Source organism: Pseudophryne corroboree, chromosome 3 (genome assembly GCF_028390025.1).
Source record: "Pseudophryne corroboree isolate aPseCor3 chromosome 3, aPseCor3.hap2, whole genome shotgun sequence".
Lineage (NCBI taxonomy): Eukaryota > Metazoa > Chordata > Amphibia > Anura > Myobatrachidae > Pseudophryne > Pseudophryne corroboree.
Window position 1 is genome coordinate 186178412 of NC_086446.1, and position 24412 is coordinate 186202823.

General features: G+C 43.0%; 1 protein-coding gene across 3 annotated transcripts in view; it reads right to left on the reverse strand.

The window, feature by feature from the left end:
• DLG5 (discs large MAGUK scaffold protein 5) overlaps positions 1 to 24412 on the reverse strand; it is a 245975-nt gene that overhangs the window by 23725 nt on the left and 197838 nt on the right. For 2 of the 3 annotated variants that reach the window (XM_063958703.1, XM_063958702.1), the window contains exons 20-26: positions 17835 to 17909; positions 17291 to 17459; positions 13789 to 13902; positions 3947 to 4109; positions 2063 to 2193; positions 1759 to 1923; positions 1402 to 1585 (exon numbers count right to left, since the gene is read on the reverse strand). In XM_063958703.1, the coding sequence (XP_063814773.1) occupies positions 1402 to 1585; positions 1759 to 1923; positions 2063 to 2193; positions 3947 to 4109; positions 13789 to 13902; positions 17291 to 17459; positions 17835 to 17909 (1001 nt within the window). The remainder of the gene's footprint in view (positions 1 to 1401; positions 1586 to 1758; positions 1924 to 2062; positions 2194 to 3946; positions 4110 to 13788; positions 13903 to 17290; positions 17460 to 17834; positions 17910 to 24412) is intronic. The other variant, XM_063958704.1, reaches the window with a different exon arrangement.

Sequence of the window (24412 nt, forward strand, 5' to 3'; positions counted from 1 at the left end):
AGGGGCAATTATATTCTTAATATTTCCAAATAAATTTTGTTTTATCTGCTGACTAATCAACCTAGTGTTATTCATTCTAGTTATTTAACTACCATTAATGAGTGCGCCCACACAAGAGCCTTCTTCTTTCTCCCTTTTGTTTATGCATATGTCACTGGCTCTGGGCGCACCCCCAAACTGGACATTATATTAAAGATTTTACTTGAAAATTGTCCAAATTTGGTTTCTCTGTAATCAAAAACTATTTTTAGACCGGTGCCGGGTCGCCCCCTTTGTGTAACAATTAACCACTTGCCTGACATGGTTGAATCATATGCGATGAAGCCAGGTTGGGCTTTCCCTATGCAGCTGCTGGAAGTTAATATTCCAGCAGCTGCTGATCTTAGAGGGACCTCCGGGCCCCTCTGTTTTCCTCCCCATTGCTGATCGGGCAGCCCAGCCAGAGCCAGTTTGGGGGGTTGGGAGGGTGGAGCAGCACCAGAAAGCCATTCAGGCAGCAGTTGCAGCACTGTCTCCTTCCTTGCCAGGTAGTCAGTTCATGAAGCTCCGCCCACAAGGGACAAGGACTAGAGCTGCTGACAGTGAGGAAATGCATGGATGGAGCTGCATGAGTAGCTAGCAGTGTACACAGATCACTTCCATCAACTATAATAATAGTGTGCCAGTGTGTGTGTGTGTGTGTGTGTGTGTGTGTGTGTGTGATAGTAGGGGTAGTTTAAGTTATTTGTACAGTATAATGTGAGGTTTTATTTTACATTTATTTTTTTTATTGCGTGTGTGTGTGTGTTAGTCAGCAAAAACCAGTTAACATATGCATATATGCATTTTTGAGGTTAATATATGTAATAATATTTAAAAGTGTGTATGTATGGGAAAAGGGTATTAAGGGGAGCAGGAGCGGTAGGTTAAAGCTTTGACTAGGGTGCTTAGAAACTCTGCAGTACCCTGATCCCCGTACTGCCCGAGAGGAGGCTTGGGAGTCTGCCCCCACTGCTGGAATGGACCTGCGCTTCTGCTGCCTCATCGGAGTGTGGGAGGATGAGACAAAAACAGCAGGTACAGCCAGGGGACGGTGCTGACAAGAGGGGAATGGCTCCCTGTCTTTAGTTCCCCGGGTCTCCCAAAGGCTTAGTCCTGCCCTAATAACCAAGCGGCACCACCCCACAGCTGCAGAGCTGCATTCATCTGGCAGCTGCAGAGAGCAGCTGCTGCCATGAAACGGTACAGTTGTTCCCATCATTGGTGGACCAATATATTGGCCATCGATGTTTAAATCAATGTTTATAAAATGTTTACTTTTTAAATAAATCTTTCTAACCTAATTCAGCCATAAAAAAATGACAATTTCAGTTTTTGGAAAAATTATTAGCCAGTTAAGTGGTTAAGGCACTTTCTACATACTTCCAGAATCAAGTCTCCTGTTTGTAGCCCTTCCAGTCCTCCAGCCACATTTTCCTCTTCTAAATCCAACACATATATCCCATGAAGGTTCCCCCCACAGATCTGCATCCCCAGCTCCACAGGAGATTTTGAGAGGGTTACTGTGCGGAGCTCAGAATGTCTCTTTATGCCATCCACAGGTGCCCTGTGGATAGAGAAAGAGCGGAATTACTTAAAAGCACGCCGAAAAAACAAACAGGAAAAAGGAAGATCATTAAAAAAAAAAAAGAACAAAATGTCTAACACGACATGCTGTAAATACACCAAGGGAGACAGCCATGATTATATGGAGAACAAAAAAATATAAAATCAAGTCACCTAAGTGAGCTGTGAGGGCTTGTGCTGGGTGTGGTCTCCTTTGAAGGCGGCGTCATGGTCCCCTCATCTTGCTCACTCACAGTATCAATGACGGAATGATTGTCTGGAGTTGCCGCCCCACTGCCGTGAGGTGTGGAATGGGACGTACTTGTATCCAGCCGAGAGCTGTAGGAATTGACACAGCAGAAAGAGAAATAAGACACAAACATAGAATTCTAAAAATAGGAAAAATCTGCTGAATAGTCAGACAGACTGCCTTTTACATGGCCTTCTGACGACAACTACTGTACATGGTAAACCTCACCTGGATCGTGAATGAAGAGGCTGGCACATGTGTGGGTTGTACTGAGCCAGGATAGTAATGGTATCACACTGCTGCCCAATGATCAGGCGTGCTTGCTGCTCAGTGGCATTCCTCAAGTTTATTCCATTAAACTACATGAAACAGCAGAAATATTAACATTAAACAATTTGGACCAGGTGTTAATAGAAGTTTTTTTTAGATGCTTCACTGAACAAATACAGCACAATGTCATACTGCACAGCATATCGTGTCAACCAACTTTACTGTGCTATAACTTCTCCTATCCTTCAATTATAAGCCAACTTTATTATTTTATTTATTAACAGTTTCTTATATTGAGAAGCATATTACGTTGAGCATTACAATTAGAAAGAACAATCATAAAACAAAACTAGATAATAACAGTCATAGAGGTAAGAAGGTCCTGCTCACAAGCTTACAATCTAGGGAAATAGGCGTGGATACACAAGGATAGGTGATATCTATTGCATAATTGTCCACCAGATTGCAAAAGTTCTTGGTGGGCTGTATGATAAATTCACACAGTGATGTTGGCCAGGGGTCAGGAGGATGGGATTATGACAAAAGAGAAAATATTTGACGATATGTGTGGACTGTACAGAGGGGATGTAACTGGATAGGAAAGCTTATTAAGGTTGAGTGATCGATTCTAGAATGTGATAGGCTTGCCTGAAGAGGTGAGTTTTCAGGGAACGCTTGAAGGTTTGGAGACTAGGAGAGTCTTATTGTGCATGGTAGGGATTTCCACAGAGTGGCTGCTGCCTCAAGAAAATCCTGCAATCATGAATGGGAGCAAATAATGAGTAAGGATGAGAGACGTAGGTCTTGTGAAGAGCGGAGAGGTCCAGTTGGAAGTTATTTTGAGATAAGCCAAGAGATGAACATTGGTCAAGTTTGGTTAATGGCCTTGTGTATGAGTTAAAGTATTTTATATTTAATACGGTAGAATATAGGTAACCAATGGAGTGACTGAGTGGATCTGCAGCCGATGAAAGTCTAGCGAGAAAGATTAGCCTGATAGCTGCATTCAGAATGGAGTGTATTAGTGAACGGTGAGAGTCTCTTTTTGGCAAGATCAGTAAGAACACTATTGCAATAATCAATGCGGGAGATAATGTGCATGGATTAAAGCTTTTGCAGTGTCTTGTGTAGGGTATGATCATATTTTGAATATGTTTTTTAGATGTATGTAGCATGATTTTGAGACAGATTGAATGTGGGGAACAAAGGACAGTTCTGAGTCAAGTATGACACCTAGGCAGTGAGCTAGTGGGGTAGGATTGATTGTTGAATTCTCAATAGTGATAGAGATATCAGGTTAGTAACTTATATTGGCTGGTGGAAATATAATTAACTGTGTGTTGGAAATATCAAGCTTGAGGTGGTGACATGACATCAAAGATGAAATGGCAGAAAAGCATTCAGTGACACAGACCAATACAGATGGTGACAAATCTGGGGAAGATAGGTAGAGTTGAGTATCAATGAGAGGAGGTATAGATTGAGAAAAGCAGAGGACCTGGGACCAAGCCTTGCGGTACTCCAACTGAAAGAGGTAGCAAAGAAGAGGTGAATTCAGAGAAGCAGATGCTAAAGGAGTGATTAGGTAGGTAGGATAGGAACCAAGAGGCTGTGTCTTGAAGACCTAGGGAATGTAGTGTTTGTATGAGTAGAGAATGGTCAACAGTGTCAAAAGCAGTAGAGAGATCAAGAAAAATAAGTAGTAAGTAATGGCCTTTGGACTTCGCAGTGGACTTTTTAGCACATCTACGATCAACTCTGAATCAGCCCCTAGTATATAATGGTCATTATAATAGAAATGCTTAGACATTTAAACTTAACAACAGTGTAAAGAAGCAGTACCTCTAACAGCTGGTCCCCGTATTCTAAACCAGCTTGCTGGGCGATGCTTCCTGCCATCACCTTGGAGACAAAGATACCCCCATTCTCACCGCTACCGATTGAAATTCCCAGGGGTTCAGCTCCTTTCTGTACCTTGACATGTCGTGGTTCATCTACTAGTGGTCTGTGGAGAGAGCAAAGAGCACAGTCTATCACTTACTGTAGAAGTGCCCCAATTAAATTTTTGTACTCACCTGAGAACTGATTTAGAACTCCTTCACATTTACTAAAAGTGATTTGTTATATTTACACACTTGTTAAACTGCACAAGTGTCAATCCAGCCTGTGTACACACAGACTTGTACCAGATTAATCAAATGGGCTGTGTAATGGACTAAATTTGTACTAAAGTTGGTGGCATTAGGCAAGATTTCAAAGCATGGCTTTACCAAAGTCAACTTTAAAATCCAGGAATCACCCAATAACTCTTTACATTGGATTTTGGGGGAGATAGTGTGGATGGATATAAAGTATCAACCAACCAGCTTCTAACTTATTTCTGCTACATCCAGGCTGGGGGACACTGGACGATGGGATTACTGATAGGGACCATGGGAGTTGGCACTTAAACAAAACTATGGGGTCTATTTACTAAGACTTGGATGGAGATAAAGTGGACGGAGATATAGAATCAACCAACCAGCTTCTAACTGTAATTTTTCAAACTCAGCCTCTGACATGGCAGTTAGACTTGATTGGCTGGTACTTTATCTCTAACCACAGCTTAGTAAATAGACCCATATAACTTTAAATATAAGCGGCTCCCCTCAACAACTCCAGAACAACTCCAGAAGTGGAGTAAGTGCCCGTCGGAGCCGGGCAGCTTTTGGTGGGGTAGCGGTGGCAGGTTAGGTTTTTGCAAGGAGCCGGGGTGGGAGGGGGAGCTGACCTGCTGGTTGCTCCCCAGACTGCACTCGGGTCTCTGCGGAGACCGCATGGACCCAGGGACTGCCGTGCACTATCACCCTTTTAGGGGGGGGGGGGTCAGGTGTTAGCACGGGCCCTGACGGCTGCGCCATCACTGTGGGTTTCTGCAGTGGCTTCCATTGGGGAGTGTGCATGCATAGGCTGCCGGACTAGCTGGCCCTACTAGTGCCTTCCCCACAGGAGGTCCAGAAAAAAAAAAAAAAAGAAGAATAGAGGCGCACATGGGGCCAATATAAAATTCACATGTGTATTGCTTTAAATTAATCAAAAGAGCCAGGAATGATCATATATTAAAAAGACATACAATTTATTTTTGTATATAATTGACCACTGGTCACAATATAAAATAATGAATAATAAAAATACTTCCATTTATATATATATTTTATCTATTTGTTGCTAAAAAGTCACTGTGATGGGAGCCACACGCCAGACAAATTAGTGTATAGCACTCTGTAACTGGATATTTTGTAACACCAACATGTGCTCCTCTGGAGAATAATGTATCTGTCCAGTAAGTTGTTAGGAGGCAGCCAAAAACACAGTCGGATTGATTATAAGTGGTATTAATGAATGATAGTGTGAACACCGAGCGTCCTTGGGTTCAGTATACTCACAGACTGCTTGTGGCTGCCACAGTGTTAATGTGACCGTGTTGTTACCGATCGTGTGCCCCTGTAGTGTGTTTTATGGCGGCGAGCAGTCTCAGTCCAAGCCTTAGTAATTTGAAGCTGGTTACATCCTCTGTAAATGCAAGCGGCGTGGTAACAAGTTATCTGAGATGTGCTGTGGCAGGGAATGCTGCTGCTAGCAGTGGACCAGACAATTGGAGAAACTTGGCTGGGAGGAATTCCAACCCATTCCCGTAGCGTGCTGCCTGTCACGGTCAAATGCAGTCTGGTCGGCGGCCCCTTCCACGGCGATCCACGGTTCACAGTGTCATGCGGGCAACTACCAATTTCCAAAGAGGAGGAGTCCTAACGTGTTTTGTCACCAATCAGGTGACTTTCTCCTTTGGTGGTCTGTACTATGTTGCAGGCCTGGAAACCAGTTTCGTCCCGTAACTACCACCGAGTTTGGAGGGTCTACAAACTCTGGAGTGAGAGGCACGACTTTCATACTTCCCAGTTCAGCCTTCCTAGTTTCTTAGCTTTCTTTCAGGGTGGTTTGGAAGTCAGTTTAAGACTTTGTCCCTTGAAGGTGCAGATATCAACTCTGTTAATTTATTTGCAGCGGCATTTGGCGCTTCTTCAAAAAGTTCAAACCTTTTTACAGGGTGTATTGTTTTGTCCACCTGTTGCACAATGGAATTCTAATCTGGCCCTTTCGGCCCTCAGGAAGGCTGCTTTTGATACTTTAGATTTGGCTGACCTGAAGTTTGTAACTTAGAAATTGGTTTTCCTCGTCGGGTTTCTTGTCGTGCAGACTGACTTTTCTCGTATTTCATGATAATACGGTGGTTCTGCCTAAAGTTCCTTTTTTTAACATAAAGTTGCTTTGGCTTTTCACATTAATCAGGAAGTTGTTTTTCCATTTTTTTCTTCTTCACATTCTGATTTAGAGGATCTGGCTCTGTTGGACATGGTCTGGGATCTGCAGCTATATTTGGACAAGTCTTTGTTCATCCGCCACATGGATTTCCTCTTGGTTCTCTATGACGCTCACAAACGTGGTTGGCCAGGTACTAAGCAGACCATAGCGCGTGGGTCCAGTCTGTTATTACACAGGCCTATTCTGGTACAGGGCTTCTGGCTCCAGAATGGGTGTCTGTGTACTACACTACAGCGGTGGCAACCTCCTGGTGGCGCGTCATGGGGCTTCCACTGAGCAGGTCTGCAGGCAGCTTACTGGTCCTCTGTCCACACGTTCACTCGGTTTTCATTACAGTCACAATTTGCCCACTCTGGGCATTCTGTTCTCTGGTCAGGCAGCCTAAGCGTTCCCTCCCCTACAAGCAGCTGTTTAACGTTCCATTATCCAGTGTCTCTCAACCTGGATGTAGGAGAAAAGAGGATTTCTGGTTGCTTAACGTTGAATACTTATCTCTGAATCGGCTGGGGGACACTGCGTTGCCTCCCTCGCGCTCAGTCTTAAGGTTCTTTGTCTTGCTGCTGTTTCCCTGTGGTTTTGTTTTTTTGTGGTTTCACTGGGTTACTGCTTCTCCTTTCCGGGCTCTTTTTAAGTTGCACTGGCCTACTGGGTGTTGCTAAGGGGAGGAGCTTATATTTAAAGCTATCGTTTAAGCGCCAGCTCCTGTGGGTCCCCAACAGCAATCCAATTGTCCAGCATCCCTCAGCTGGATTCAGAGAAAAGGATTCAATGGTAAGCAACTAAATATCCTCTTTCTTCAAACACAGCCTGTAACATTGCAGTTAGGAGCTGATTGGCTGGTAATGTACTTTATATCCCTCCAAGGTTTAGTAAATAGATCACATGATCTTTATATTGAAACCACTTGGCTGTGACAGGTGGTCTGCCCTGTTTAATTGAGAGAAAATATATGCTGACTTTGAAACCACTTCTTGGCCAATCTAAAGTCATAGCCTGACTAAAGAGAATGACTGTTTAGAACTAAAAGTTCACTTGTAAAAAAATAGGATTTTGGTACTTACCAGGTAAATCCTTTTCTTTGAATCCATAGGGGGCACTGGAGTACTCTTGGTTATGGACTGGGCGTAGCCGGAAATGGCACATATTTAAATATTTAAATTAGTAACTGGCCATCCCCTCCATAATCCCATAGAGCCTTCAGTATTTTTACTGGGCCGAACAGGAGTGATAAAGAGGATGAACCATAGAGAATTACATATAACATTATATGAACCTATAACATTATAATATAATGGTCAACCCTAAAGTTGACACATAACGGAACTGATAACAATCAGTTGATACCATAACATCGAATGCATTGGTGATAAAGTGTTACCATAAGATCCACAGACCTTACCACATAACAGGTAAACTGCTCTGGGTGGGCGTCCAGTGCCCCCTATGGATTCAAAGAAAAGGATTTACCTGGTAAGCACCAAAATCCTATTTTCTTTTTCATCCACTAGGGGTCACTGGAGTACTCTTGGGACGTACCAAAGTTTCCCCCTTGGGCGGGAGAGCAGTTTGGCACCTGTAACACTAGACGGCCAAAGCTAAATGCTGATGCCGCAAACGTAGCCAACCTGTAAAAGCGCACCAACATGCGCACTGATGGTCATGCACTGATGACCATGTAGCAGCTCGTCTACGCTGTTTCGTAGAAACTCCACGACCTGCTGCTCCTGACGTTCCCAAAGGACGTATGGAATGGTCTGACACTGATGTAGGCGGTTGAAGCCCGCTTATGACGTTCACTAGAACGTTTGGAATGGTCTGACCCTGATGTAGGCGTTGTAGCCTATTATGAAGCTAAGCCTGACGTATGACATAAGGACTGCTTGGTAGCTTGTAAAGCTATCTTCACTACATTATAGAGAACAATGTGTCTGTTCTACGTACAATTGTTTGGGTTACATAAACGCGTAGTGCGCGTACCACATTCAAAGTAACTTAAGTTCTCGAACATATTGATAACCGAGGAACTACATTAATTAGTTGATGCGTGACATTATACGATCTTTGACTGGAACACGGAATTTGTGCGAAGTTCCGCCCTATGACCATAAAAAAACAGATTTGGGGCCTTGACATGCAAGCCACCCTATGTTAAAACACGCCTTGCTGAGAGGCTAAGGCTAAGAGAAAAGTGTTTACCAATTGATAAACGTAACATCCACTTGTTGTAAGAATTCAACAAATGAAGACTGTAAATAAAAAACCTAAAACCAGATCATGTCCCCTGGCGCTGTAGGTGGTAAAACCAGATCACTTCCCATGGCGCTGTAGGTGGTATAAATGGAGGTCGTCTGAGGACACCGTGCAGGAAAAGGTGTACAATCGGCAAAGGAGCCAAACACTGTTGTAGGTAAATTGACATGCAGAGACCTGCACCTTGAGTGTAGAATATAATCCTTCACCAAACCCAGTCTGTAAAAATATTAAAAGACGGGATAACTTGAAAATTATGTTGGAAACTTCTGAGCGTCACACCAACCTATAGAGGCACGCTAAACCTTGTGATAATGAGCTGCCGTACTGGCTTCCCAGCCCTTAACATGGTTTGTATACCAGATTCTGGAATGCCATCCGTTCTTGAGAGCGCTTTGAACAGCTACCCCGTCAAACGCTGCCGCGCTAAATCGGGGTAAAAGAACTGACCCTAGTGGGACAGGTCCGGACGTGGCGAGAGCGGTGAAGGATCGGCTGCGAGTAGTTCGCGGAGATCCAAGAATCATGGCCTCCGAGGCCAATGTGGCGCCACTAGTATGACTGTCATGGAGTCTTGTATGATCCATTTTAGTACCCGAGGAAGCAGCGTAACCGTTGTAACAGATTCACAACGCTGTACAACCACGCGATCGTGAGAGCATCAGAGCATCTACAGCTGCTGCCTTCGGAGCCCTTGCACTGGACACCTACTGGGATGGACACATACTCGGATGTTTTTTTTTTTTATTTGTTTTTGCGAGATGCCACTAGATACCCCTGTGGGTAACTCCACCGCTGGACCAACATCTGGAACACTTAAGAATTCAATGCTCAGTGTCCTGGAATAAGCTGCCTTCCAGCTGTTCACTCCCAGAATGAACATGAAGCAACTTGCCGCATGGTCATGCGACTTCGATTCCGTCCTTGATCAGTGATGTATGCGATCGCCGTTGTGTTGTCTGACCGTACTTGGACAGTCTGAGAACGGAGCATGTGACCCGCTTGCCGCAGCGCGTTTGACCGAAATCTCCGTGATTTGTGAAGTTAATCATTTGGGACCCCAGGTCCCCAACCTCTGAGACTCGCGTTCATATTTAGAATTATCCAATACCAGACGCCGAACATTGTCCCTGCGGTAAAATTATGTACTTGGAGCCACTAGAGTAGTGAAACTCTGGCCCTTAGAGACAACCGTACTATTTGATGTAGGAGCGTGCAAGAACTTCCAGGTGAAAATGACCTGAGTGACTCCTTGCGAAGTAGAGTGCGTCGAAAGACGTCACTCTCCTTACCAATAGGCAAAAGGCCAAACGGATCAAGACTGTCCGTGGCTTGCGTACGTGATGACGAACAATTTGTGTGGTATGTTCAGGCAGGTAAATCCGTGCAATCACGGAATTATCCCTATGCATGAGTCCGTTGTTACGGAATGAGGCTTGATATCTCTAGGTTAACAATCTAACCGTGCTGAACGACACCCTTGTACGTTAGTAAGGGCCGTTGCATGACAAAGTTTTGAGACGGAGCTTTAATGAGCAGATCTGCAAAACACTGAACTGTTATCACTTCCAGGGATGAGCTATCACGATAGCCATTACTTGTGACAACCCTAGGCGCCATACGAAGCCAAAACGGTAGCGCTTGAAAGCGAGAATGGTTTTTACTGCCAACTTAAGTAGGCCTGATGCGTCTAAGTACCTATTCTTGTTGAAATCCAGAATCACTGTGATTTTCAACCTGTAGTCACCAACTGCAGGTATTCATGAATGTGTAGTATAAGCGACGCCCTGATTGACCTGAAGGGTCAGTATCGGACTGACAGATTCAGCCAGCTTTGGAACTACCCCAAACTGGAATAATGTTGTTGACTGCAGTCAAAGTGCTCAATCTACTAGAGCTTGTATGGCGGTGTGCAGAACCGCATCTTATGACCCAGGCAGACCCGTCTTGCAAATTGCAATGGTGGAAAACAAGCAACCTTTGTCTGGTAAACTGCGAACCCAAAAATTGCGGATCCCCCAACTGTGGATGCCCACAACTGACAATCGGCGATGGCCTGGAAACTCATTCTAGCCCTGGCTTTTCAGTGGCTTAGCTGTAAACGCCACTGAACCCTGGTTAAAGATGCGTGGAAGTAGGTGGCAGCACTTTAACCGTATATTGACGACAATCCGACAGGTAGAGGTTATCGAAAACCACGTTCACTACCACCTGACCCGCCTGTGGCTGTTTCTGTAGCACGGGCCCGAAAGGACCGAGATGTAACGACTATATCCTGAATCTATTTATTCAGGAATTTGTCCAAGACAGGACGAAACATGTGGGCAGCGTAAGGTAATTTTTTTTTCTCGTTTAGAAACGGACACCGTCCTGTTAAGCACGTAGCGAAAAAACACGTCATGCCGCACTTGTGAAACTGAAAAGCGAGAACTAAACTGGCTGACGTCCACAGAAACTGTACCTAGATAATATATTGAGCAGATTCACAAGTGTGATCAGCGAGAAGCGTAAGGTGTGCTTCTTGTAGGGCAAACGTGAACTGTATTGCCATGCAACCATTGCCCTGTTAAGCCGAAACCGGGCCCAAACCAGGTTAAACAACACCCCTACTGCTGTATACTGTAGGACACACTGCGACGGGTATTGAAACCGTCAAATTATAAAACAATAATAACAATTGTTCACAGTCAGTATATACGCCAGCCTCCCCCAACGAGGAACGGCAATAGTGCGTATGTGCAGTCTTATTTGTCCGACGGACTCTGCAGCGAAGCTGCTATGTCTTAGACTTACTCCTTATGTACACGGACAAGCAAGTACAGAAGGATAGACTAGTACCGTGACTTAGTACCACGTAAATAAAGTGTGTATAAATCTACATTACAGCACACGTGTTCATCTTGTGCTTGTACAAAACCAAGAAAATAAAATTCCTAACAACACCCCGGCTCCTCTAGAGGCCGAGTGTTGTAGGGCAGCAACTTCCTGGGAAGAACCAGGAAGTAATGTTAAAATGGTGTCCGGCCATGTGCTTGCTTATTGCAAGATTGCTGATATACATTAATACATGCATATGTATATACACAGACACACCTATCTGTATACCATCAGTGTGTAAACACACAAACACATATACACACATACATACACATATATATATATAAATATACATATATATATATATACATACATACAACAGTTATATTGTATATGTAACAGAGACTTCTGATATTGGCCACAGGCTTAAAATCCTGATGATTTTGCTGCCTAAACGCAGCTTAGTTATTGGGGCCTCCCTGCGGGCTTCCTCCCCCCCTTCTCTCTCCTGCAGAAGAGTATTATATGCAAGTTCAGCCTTTATTCTGGCTGCCGACTTCCCCCACACTGCTCTCCCCCCCGTTGTTCAGCAGACGGGAGACGGGGAGCTGCAAGTTTCACCGCAGCAGCGTGAAGGAGAGTACCTCGGAGATTGGTGAGCGGCTGCCAGAGCGGGCCGCGGCAGCAGCTGTCCGCGGTCAGGTCGGCCGCTCAGCCCACGAGAGCCGTACCGGGGTAGGGAGGAGGACGGATCCGGAGAGACGGGGAGCGGCGAGCGTTCCGGCGGTAGTGGAGGGAGCTGCTCGCTGGCTACCCCTGCAAGCGGCCAGCGGCGCCGGGTGACCCAGGAAGCGTCGAGCGGCCTGCGCAGTGCCGGGGTTCGCTTGCTGGCTCCATCTGCAAGTCCAGTGGAGCATTATAGTGGCAGCAAGGGTTAGCTAGTGGCAGGCAGCAGGGACACGATTACAGTTAATATAAACACATACAGTCCCCCCATAATGGGCGGCAGCGTGAGCTGACCGCCAGCATAGACAGAAAAAGTAAGTAAGTGAGCGGCGGCAGTGAGAGCTGCCTACCGCTCAGTACCTGCACCACCTGCGGAGGCCATGACGGGACTTTTCTGTAAGCGCCGTCCTGCGTCCTTGTGCAGCCCGTGGCTGCAATCAGCTGCGCTGGTTTTAGTCAATGGCGGGGCCCTTTGTATGAGCGCTGGCAGACCATCTGCTGCTAATGCAGCACCAATGATCCCTAACCCGAACTTCTCTGATAAGTTGGGAAGGGATCAGGTAGAAAATAATCTTGCTTGAAATAATCTTGCTTGAAGAATCGCAGGACATTCAGTCCTCAGTACCTTCCGCTAGAGGCACAGAAAAATACTGGAGGCTCTATGGGATTATGGAGGGGATGGCCAGTTACTAATTTAAATATTTAAATATGTGCCATTTCCGGCTACGCCCAGTCCATAACCAAGAGTACTCCAGTGACCCCTAGTGGATGAAAAAGAAACTACCTTTGTTCACTTTTATGGTGGTGTAATCATGTCCAAAGCAACTTTAAATAAAGTCATTTCCATGAGAGGACTAAGTAACTGACTGAAGGGCCATGAAAGTAAATGCACTAAAGAATGTGAAAATTACCTGTATACAATTCCGGTGAGTATGTGTAATAAAGCAGTATTCAACAATTGTATTTAACCATTGTCTGCAATATACTAAAGAGCAATGTATCTGACATCTGTAATTTTATTTCCACTTAAAATACATCCCAAGACAAAAATACCACTGCATGCATCAACATGCAAGAGTTGAAGAGGAGGGCCTAACAGTTTGACTACATTAAAAACCATCAAACGTAATGTAAACCCCTACCCAAAGCAGCCAGTAAGAAAATGGATTGCATGGGGAGCACCAAGTGCAATGCAACCCCCCCACCCAATGCAGCCAGTAAGAAAATGGATTGCTTAGTGACCAGCAAGCGCAATGCAAATCCCCACCCAATGCAGCCAGTAAGAAAATGGATTGCATGGGGACCAGCAAACGCAATGCAAATCCCCACCCAATGCAGCCAGTAAGAAAATGGATTGCATGGGGACCAGCAAACGCAATGCAAGCCTCCACTCAATGCAGCCAGTTAGAAAATGGATGGAACTGCAAGAAAGCATTCCAGCATGCCACTAGAATGAGAGGTTGTGAAAGCTGTATGAAAAGCAGCAGAAGTCAAGAGTAACATAGACTGAAAAAGGCAGACAAGAGGCAGACCTCAAGCATCTTACTGAGGAAAACCTGGGCCTAGAATGGGCTGGAAGCCTCAGTAAGGACCTAGTTCGGAAAACATATCTGGAAGATGAGAGGTGAGGAAAGAAGTAGTAATGGCTTGGGGGTGAAGGTAGGGAAACATCACAAGGTGGAAGGTGGGCAAGGGATGGTATGACAGAGGAACAAAAAACAAGAGTGGATCAGAGGGAAAGTTTCCTCAGGAAATATGAAAACCGGAAGAGTCCGTGTGTATATAGAGGGCAAAGAGAGGGTGTGCCAGAAATGGTAATAAGATAGAATCGCCAGTGAGATAGCAGGGTTGCACATAGTATAAAGTGAGATTAACACAAATAAAGCATTGCATGTAGTTTGGAATAATGGAGGAATAACAGACCATGTTAGAGGAAGGGGAAAAAGGAAAGAAATAAAAAGAACATGAATTAATAATAGCTAACATTTAAGAGACAAAAAACACATCAGGAAAACCATTACAAATCACATGACACATTATTCATGGTAATACATCATTCCTGTGTAATACAGCTGCACCATCATTAGTGCAATTACATATTTGATTAGACACAGTAACTTAAACCTTTTAATAAGGTTAGCACATAGTCAGAACTATGAATGGCCTATAACATCTATATATGACACACAAGGGGGTACATTTACTAAGATGGGAGTTCTATTTAAGATGGGATGTTACCCATAGCAACCAATCAGATTCCAGGTATTAACTTCTAGAAGGTGCTAGATAAATGAGAAGTAGAATCTGATTGGTTGCTATGAGCAACATCCCATCTTAAATAGAACTCCCTTAGTAAATTTACCCCAAGGTTGTTAACAAGTTGTGAAAAACTAGAATTAAAAAAGAACACACATTAAAAGGATTGGTTACTAACATTTGGCATGGAGAGTGGCAGAACTTTTCTCTTCTATTACAATGGGGTATATTTATAAACGTTCTCATTTTAACTGTAGTGTTTAACATACTGGGCGGTATTCAAATGATATATCACGCCCAATCTCAATTCTAAAGTGATCCCAGTTATCGCACATATCACACCCATAGTAATCAGGTTTAGCTGCGTAAAGGGTTAGGGTGCTTAATGATGATACCATGCCCATCAGCAGAAACAGAATGGGTATGGAAGGGGGTGAAAAGAACTGCCCACTGTATCAAAGTTTTCCCAGCGATCCAGAATTAATTACTGCAGCCATTGAACAATATTACACCCGCTGCAGTGTAGTGCTGACTGCGAACCCCTCTGGCCATTTCTGGTTTGTGAGTGCCATGCTGAAGAGACTGCACGTACGCAATGAAAACCAGCAGACTCTCGGAGGAGAAAATCTTCTGATATCATTGCTGTAGTGTTAATTGATACTGTGTATGCTGAGGCGATAGCTCACGCACGCACGCACGCACGCACGCACAAAAGAATAATTTGGATACTTTGGCTGCTGGTCAAATGTAAAATAAACAAAATGGCATGCCTGACATGGTGTTATGTTATTTCCTCAATCTCTGATAATAGGATTACCTCATCACAGTTTAATAAATTGATTCCACATTGCTGTCATCAAAGCAGGCTACAGGGGTAAGATACAGTGCACAAATAGAAGGAGAAATCTGTAATTTATCTGCAGTTTCCCTCTTCTTAAATAGAGATAAGAACAGATGACCTCATTTTTCAGCAAGAGCGTAGCAAAAAGAGATTATCAGCGTATGATACATAAAGCACTGTACATGCTAAAGCAAATCTAGTCTTAAGTATGTCCTCGCTACGCCTGCACCATGCAGTTTTGTTCTGAGGACTTGGACACACACAAACATAATGAATGTGAGATGGAGCCCTGCCACCAGACCATGCCCATAAAATATTTGTTATAATATGGCTAACATACATTAGGAGGGTTTTGGGAGGAGTTAATGAGATTATAGGACAGAGCCACAAACAAAGGCAGTCTGGTAAAAAAAAAGAAAGTATATTTGCGATTAGAGTTGGAATTGCCTTTATAAAAGCTAAACAGAAGAAATGTAGCCACCTCATATTTATTAGACACAAAATAAATGAGAAAATATGTAATGGCTCCTTTAAAACACTCATATCTGTGAATATTAGAAAGATTGCGGCATACTATAGCATTCAACATGGCCTTCATTCAGCGTTGCACAATATTAAATAAATGCCCATTTCCAACTATATTCAGAAGGGGCCACATCTATGTGACCGCAAAGCCCCCATCCATCCAGATGTGTCGTCATACAGCTTTGCTGCAGTTGTGCCAAACAGCCCCTCTTGGCACGTCATGTTCCATGACAGACTGCTAGCGTCGGGAGTCTTCTTGCATCTTTTTTGCAAGTCACAACTTGGATGCACCAGGAGACTATGCTGGATCATTTGATATGCGACACTTGCATAACTGTGTGCAACTCAGTCTCTTAATCTCTATACAAAGTGCTACAATGTAGCAGCGCAGCTTTTTTCCAATGCAAGCTCCGTTTTGCTCTATATACAGACTCCGTCACACACAATATAAACACACAATTGCATATTAAAAGAATCACCACAGTCTCCTGGTGTTTCCTAGTCACATAATTAAGACACATTTTTGGCAAAAACAGATGCCCAACATTAGCAGAGTTGTACTGTACTTGGCGGCTCACTCGCGTCAGGCATCTGTAGCTGTCATCATGCATTTACACCAGCCCTATCCTTGGTGCTAGAGAGCAGTCTGATGGATCTCTGCATACAGTCACCACTGAGTAGTCTACATTCCTACAGCACTCTTATTCTTCATGCAAACACAGTTTCCAACTAGTTACACCCACTACCAAGATCTGCACCACTGTGAACGTGTAACTGCTACAAGTTACATACAGTATTCAGGTCCAGACGCATGTGCAGTTTACTAAACATCCATCCACAGACAGAACTGCAAATTAATCTGAATCAATCCCTGTGTGCTGCTCCTCTACCCCAGGAAAGAAATTAAGTGACATGACAAGAACTTCCCTAACAAAAGGCAGAACCAAGGCACTTCAGGAGAATCCGGTGTCAAGCCTGCTAACAATATTGGCACAATGTAAACTATCAAAGAGAAGCAGCTCTATCACATCCAGTTTACTCTGAATACTTTAGTGCTGGCAAAAGGAAGTCAACCGGAATAATACAAGACCATAGCTCAGCAATTCATTGTTGTATAATGATAACTGCTACATATAGCGGATACCATTAAACTCAAGTAGTTATTTGAAAAGAGAAAAAAAAAAAGCTTTCACACCCTAATTTTGAGCTATTTCCCTTTATATAAAAGAACAGAAAATTTTGATATAAATCTCTATCCTTACCGAGACAAAAAATACCACATGTTCTTTGATAAAGTTATTTCCAAGTAAGGATGCACCTCAACATTAACAAGTGCCTTGGTCCTGAAGGAGGGTAAACCTTCTGATCAAGAAGTGGCTAATTTGGATATAGAAAGAGAATTAAGATTTTACCTGTCCTTTCTGCGTTCCCCCACGGGAACAGTGCTGATGGAGATCCTGGGTAAGCTTGAAATGGAGTTCTGGGACTGGCTACTGGCAAATGATGAAGTCTCCAAGTTGAGGGGAGAATGAGGAGGACTGGCCAGACTGGGACTGCTACACTCCGATTGTGACAGCGAACCTGAAAGTATAAAAGCATTACAATATACACTACTACGCAGAGAAGTAAGCAAACGAAAAGTGTGTGGATGAAGAGTTGTGATGTCAGAGGCGTTAGCCAGTCCCATATGAATGGGCTGCAGTACAAAAGAAAACCTGCAAAAAATTCTATTCCTTATGACTCAGCTCAGATTTATTGTAGGATTGACTGTTACACTATGGAGATGATGAAGGGAGTGAGAATACAGCTCTGGCACCCAAAGTAAAGGAGATGTAGTTATGTGACCACTTCCTCTACACCCCGCACCCTTAGAATCCTGACAGTCGGCATGCCGATTAGCCATCAGACTTCGTAATTGGTTTCCCACATTAAAAGATTATAGATTTGGTAACTTACCCCTTTCTGAGCCCATTGGGCACCGCAGGTATCGTGGCGTTAAGGGGATTTTAATACGTTCAGTTCTTGAGGATCCTGAAAGTTAGAAACAGATTATTTTAAATAAAAGTTGCAATAATGTAAACATATTTATACCTCCCAACTTTTAACATTGTAGACCCAGGACTCCTATTCGACACGCTGAGACACGCCTACCCGAAAAGGGGCGTGACCTTGGTAAAAGGGGTGCATAGCAGGCGGTCACAGCATTCCTGCGAAGCCATGCCCCCTTTTCTGTCACTGAGGGGACATACCCTGCGCTCTATGAGCTGCTGCCATGACCCCAGTCCCTCTGTCTCCTGTGAATAGATGGTGTGCGCATGCGCACAGTGTCTATTCACCGCTGCTCTACAGCAGAGCAGCAAGTGACAGAAGCCTCCCGACTGCAGACCGCCACCACCACAGCGGGACACTGCGGCTAACAGGTGTGACAGCGGGACAGTCACAAAAACAACCAGGAATGTCCCGCGAAAATCTGGATAGTTGGGAAGTATGCAAATTAGCATATTATATAATATAATATAATACTATATTTGTCAACAGTCATTCTTTTCTAGAATGTAATTTCAGCTTTTACTGTATAGTAAGAAGTATTGCTGTAGACTTCTCAGAAACTTAGAATACAGGGGGGCAGATGTATTAACCTGGAGACGGCATAAGGAAGTGATAAACCAGTGATATGTGCAAGGTGATAAAGGCAGCAGCCAATCAGATCCTAACTGCTAATTTACATATTGGAGCGGATTGGCTGGTGCCTTTATCACCTTGCATTTATCATTGGTTTATCACTTCCTTATGCCTTCTCCAGGTTAATACATCTGCCCCATTGCTTTGCAGGCACAAAGGAGATACTTATAATGTTTTGTTTCCCATTCACAAAGCCACTAGAACTTCATATACATTTTTTTTTATTATTTATTTAAACAAGGATATAGTTCCATTTCCAGAAAACAAAAGAACATTTAATAGCAACAAGCAGACCGATGACCAAATAAGAACATTTTTATAAAGTAGAAGTACTGAAAGACACAGAGGGGTAGAATTCAAAGTGATGGGGCACTCAGATGTTCCAAATTGTGACAGACAGTAACACAGAATGAATTATGCGAACACATAACTTTTATTATAACTGAAACAACTGCAAATCATAACTACACACACATGAAAAACCATCATCTAAATATGAAAGAAATTCTTTAGACTAAAAATAGGATCAACCTCCCTCCCATTACCCACTTTTACACTTATTCCCACTACAGAGGCTAGGATATTCTACCAACAGGGAATTTATCCACTTTATACTAAACAATCTCTTCCATATATAGATAATAGTTTTTCAAGTGTATGGTTATGTGTGTGTAGTTATAAAGTTGTCATTTTAATAAAAGTTATGATTTAGCGTAATACATTCTGTATTGTGATCCATTTGGAAAATACGGCTGCCCCATCATTGTGATTTCTATCTCTTGCGGTTTCCTTTATAAACTTTCTTACTCATAGGGAGTACCACCAACCATGCAGAAAACACATTAGAATATATGAGATTATGGGGCAGATGTACTAAGTCTTTGAGAGTGTACAGTGGAGAGAGATAAAGTACCAGCCTATCAGCTCCTAACTGCCATGTTACAAGCTGTGTTTGAAAAATGATAGGAGCGGATTGGTTGGTACTTTACCAATCTCCACTTTATCAAGGCTTAGTACATCTGCCACTATATATTTGGGATGTGGTTTTTATGTTCCCAGAGTATTACTGTTCTTTCATCTAATTTATTTTCATTTCTAACAGATGTAGAGTACTAAACAAAAGTAAATAACGTGACAAACATTGGTGTATCTTAAGTTTCCCATTTATTCTACTCCATAATTTTCACATGTAAGTCCAAACTTCAAGTCTAAACTTTACAATATAAACTACTATTTATGGATGTCTAAATTACTCCTCCCCCCCCCCCCCCCCATAATTCCCTTTCTTAAAGAGCACCTCATAGTGGAAAATAAGGGTCTCATTTATCAATGAGTGATAAAACTCGTTGTGAATTGTTAAACCTGTTCATTATGATAAGAGGTGCTCAGCCAATCAGCTCCTGTCATTTGTTCAGCTCCTGTAATGTGTTCTCATCAGTTCTACGGACATAGCTCCTCAAAGAAGGGGGTCTACGATTGGAAACACAATCTCTGTTATACTATTGGAACTTGAATAAAAATTTGGGCTGAAAGGAAGGATTGATCCTAAGTACAGTACCGTCTTCATGATAGATGAGAAATGGAGACCAACAAGACAGAGCACCCCCAGCTTTTATACTCTCCTAACTGTGGAAATGGTAAAATAAAGAGGTCTTCAGTTAAGAAACTTAAACTCTGCTTAAGTTAATGGTTTAAAAGAAAGATGGTATTATACAGGTTGAGTCTCCCTTATCCAAAATGCTTGGGACCAGAGGTATTTTGGATATGGGATTTTTCCGTATTTTGGAATAATTGCATACCATAATGAGATATCATGGTGATGGGACCTAAATCTAAGCACAGAATGCATTTATGTTACATATACACCTTATACACACAGCCTGAAGGTCATTTTAGACAATATTTTTTATAACTTTGTGCATTAAACAAAGTGTGTCTACATTCACACAATTCATTTATGTTTCATATACACCTTATACACACAGCCTGAAGGTCATTTAATACAATATTTTTAATAACTTTGTGTATTAAACAAAGTTTGTGTACATTGAGCCATCAAAAAACAAAGGTTTCACTATCTCACTCTCACTCAAAAAAGTCCGTATTTCGGAATATTCCGTATTTCGGAATATTTGGATATGGGATACTCAACCTGTAATAATAATCATCATAATTTTATTTATATAGCGCTCTTTCTCCAACAGAGCTCAAGGTGCTTAGCGACTGGTTGAGAACTCTAAAGGGCCCCATACACTACTGCGACATGTCCGTCTGACATGTCGCAGGCGATCACCCCAGCAGCCTCCTGGGCGGCAGGACTGCTCAAGATACATTGTATGCTGTCCTTTTGCATACAATATATCTTGGGCGATCCAGTGCAGCACATTCAGTCTGGAGGATCCGATGCTCATGGGAACGCGCATCGGATCGGATCAGCAACACCTCCAAAATGCCTGATTTCACCTGATATATCGGCCGAATGCCCGAAATCGGATGAAATCGGGCATTATCGTTCTAGCATATGGGGCCCTTAAGAAGCATTAGAGAGGGTGAAGGTGTAAATAGGACGCACATGTATTCCTCCCTGAAAGGTCTGTAAGAAAACAAAGAAGGCTGGAGCTGAACCTTAAAAGAGCTGAGTGTCAAACCTCATTCAAAAGCCTCCTGCAAGAACAGTCTAATTACAAATAGGTAGGAAGCCCACAAGCAGCATTCCAGATGTAGATCTTCCACTATTCAACAATTCTTGGCAAAAACAAGATTCCTAGCCTTGAGCATAGTCTGAAACACAGTCAAAGTCCCTAAATGCTAACAATCATGGTTTTAACAGCCACACCAAGGTAAACTCTGTGATGAAAAGAGCTCAGCCCTTTGCCATATTTAAAACATGTGTACCATGATCATCTTAGTCATTCCAGTGCTACTACTCAACTTTTTACCTTCCCGAACACACTCAAAAGCACCGCTACAGGAGGGAAAAGTTACTAGTAAACAGAAGTACCAAGGGACTGATATGGTATTTATCAGAAATGCATATGGATCCCGTGTACTGGAGCTGAAGTGCCCCCCCCCCCCCGTGGTTCAACACAGGCACCATCATGTCAACCTTTGGCTGATATCACCTACCCACAATCTGCTGGAACACTTCTGAGTGAAAGGCTATTCTCCAGAATCAAAGGACTGTTGACTCTGCTTCCCAGTGATCTACCCCTGAATTAAAAATAGCTGCCACGGAACATTTAGCTGTGGTCATCTCATGTTCCTGCTGGGCTTCTATGGTGGAACCTGATGCATTAGGCAAGCCACTGTATATGTAGTTTTACAGAACCTATGATTAAAACCATTATATTAACAATGGATAGATACTGGAATATGCATAATGTGTGTACTTTATCAATTTTAATAAATGTTAATACCTATTCCTATTTTATTCCAATTGGGTTGAGCCTTTTCTGAACGGACAATGAAGAGAGATCCCCTCTAGGCTGGCATCTGTCCTTACAATCATCCATTCCTGGAAGAAGACCACAATAACTTTATTGAGGTTGGGGCCTTTTAGCCACCAGCAGAGTGATCGATACCAAGCGATAGTGAAACCTGTCTCAAATTAGCTTGAGCTGGAAGAAACTCAGGGTCCTTCTCGGTAGAGGATTTTGTCCTCCATTAAGAAAACCCTTTGCTCATGGGTGTCAAACAGAAGCCTCAGGAAGATCATTTGCTGAGAAGGTTTGCCACTGGACTTTTTTGTAGTTGTTGTTACAACTTTCAGATACCAAGTGTCAGATTCAGAGTTTGATCTGTTTTCTGGTTTGGGGCAACTGGGCAAGATGGATTAGAACTGGAGTGAATGAAGTTGGGTGGTCTAATGACACTTCTCCTCATTCAGTGCTACCTTCAGACAATTGTGCCAAACAGCCCCGCTTGGCAAGCCAGATCCCGTGAGACTCTGCTAGTGCTGGGTGTCTATTTGCCGAAAATGTGTCTTAGATATACAAGTGTCACATATCAAATTAATCAGCCTAGCCTTTGGGTGAATTTTCAGCAAAAAAAAAAGACACCTGATGCTAGCGGAGTTACACAAAACCGATGCATGGCATATTGAGGCTACATGTATGAAGACACATCTGCAGGTAACCGAGTAGGTAGGAGAAAGGATATAAATACTAAGCTGGAAGAACTGGTATACTGCCCTTCAATGGAAGCTGGCACTAGCTGGATGCCTTGGAAACAGATTTGACAGAAGTGCTCTCTGCAGGTAATGTGCATCAGCGCACACAAGTATCCCCACTACTGGTTATAAAGGCGCACTTGAATTACTGTGCACTCTGCTGACTGAATGGAAATGCACCCTGATATTGGATGCGCACTCTGCAGGCTGGATGGTTTGCATGTGGACACTGAATGGAATAGCACAGAGCACTGTGCAGCAAGCAACTGGGAAGCTACAACAAAAAGACAGGAGCCGGAGAACTCAGGAACTCTGATGTGCACCAGACAGCAGATAAACAATAAGCTAGAAATCAGGAAGTAGAGCTGCTGACACAGGAGTCAGGAACAGGTAACGTACAAGTTGTACTGGCAATGAGCAGGTGCAACTGAGGGGTTTAAATGGGCCAGGAAGTGAGCAAGCCCCACAGGGGTGAAACATGTTTTCCATTCCAATGGGTCCTGTTTTGTCCAACTGCAAGTGATTCACTCCTAGCCTCAGGTCAGATCATTCCATCCTGCCATTTTGGGCTAATTTTTGCCCAGCTGTCATAGAAATTGTATCTATATCCGTGCAGCTTCATTTATGCCTTTTTCCAGGCTTATGCATCTTAGTTTATTGCATCAGGATTAAAAACTGCATTTTATAGGAAAGAAATACTGCATTCTTCTTTGACTTTCCTCCTGCAGATCCTGTTGTCATATTGCTGCATGGGTTATATGAGAATTTCATGTCTATTTCCCTATATCCTAATGATTATAACAGCTCCAATTCACACAAAGTGTTTCTAATGACACCCATGTCACTAGTGATTATTTCATTGCATATACCAGTACTATTTATTTGTATCTACAATTATCTTTGACATATTTTCTGTTCCTTACACCAGTACCAATGTACACTTATATATAAAAAAAATTTCTTGATCCGTGTTTCTTTATCCATTTGTATCTATACGGACGGGTAATTTTTATCACCCGTTCCTAATAACTACAGCCTAATTGATCTCCATTATCCTTTCTAGGGTTTTTTTCATAAATCCATATATCTTCGTTTTTTTCATAAATCTATATATCTTCCTTTTTCGTGGACTCTCATTTGTGATCCAGGGACACAATACCACCGGTGTGGGACTTGATGTCTCCTGCCTAACACAAAAAGCAGATCCACACTGTATCTATAAGACCCAGCTAATTATCCCCCCCTATATAGGTGCACTCTCATTGGACGTCTGACCAAATCCTTCTACTATCAAACCACACTGCTAATGCCCGATCTCGTCCGATCTTGGAAGCGAAACAGTGTGGGCTGAGTTAGTACCTGAGGTGGAGACTCACAGGGAATACTCAGTGTTGTAGAACATCAATCATTGCATATGATGTGTGGTATGTGACTCCAACAGCAGCATCACCATTTGTTCCTATCCTTTTCTTTCTTTACCCTGGTATATCCTTTGATTTGTTTCTATTATTACTTATTGCCATAATAGCTGTTATTCCTTCATTAGGATTATGACAGAATCTAAAATCAATTGACTTAATTGATCTCATTAATACAGATCATCTGTACTGGCCGGGTGAGAAAGGGTTTATGACTTGCAGTGTCTCTACCCCTCTCCATCTCATTTCCTGAGGCAGGACCAGAA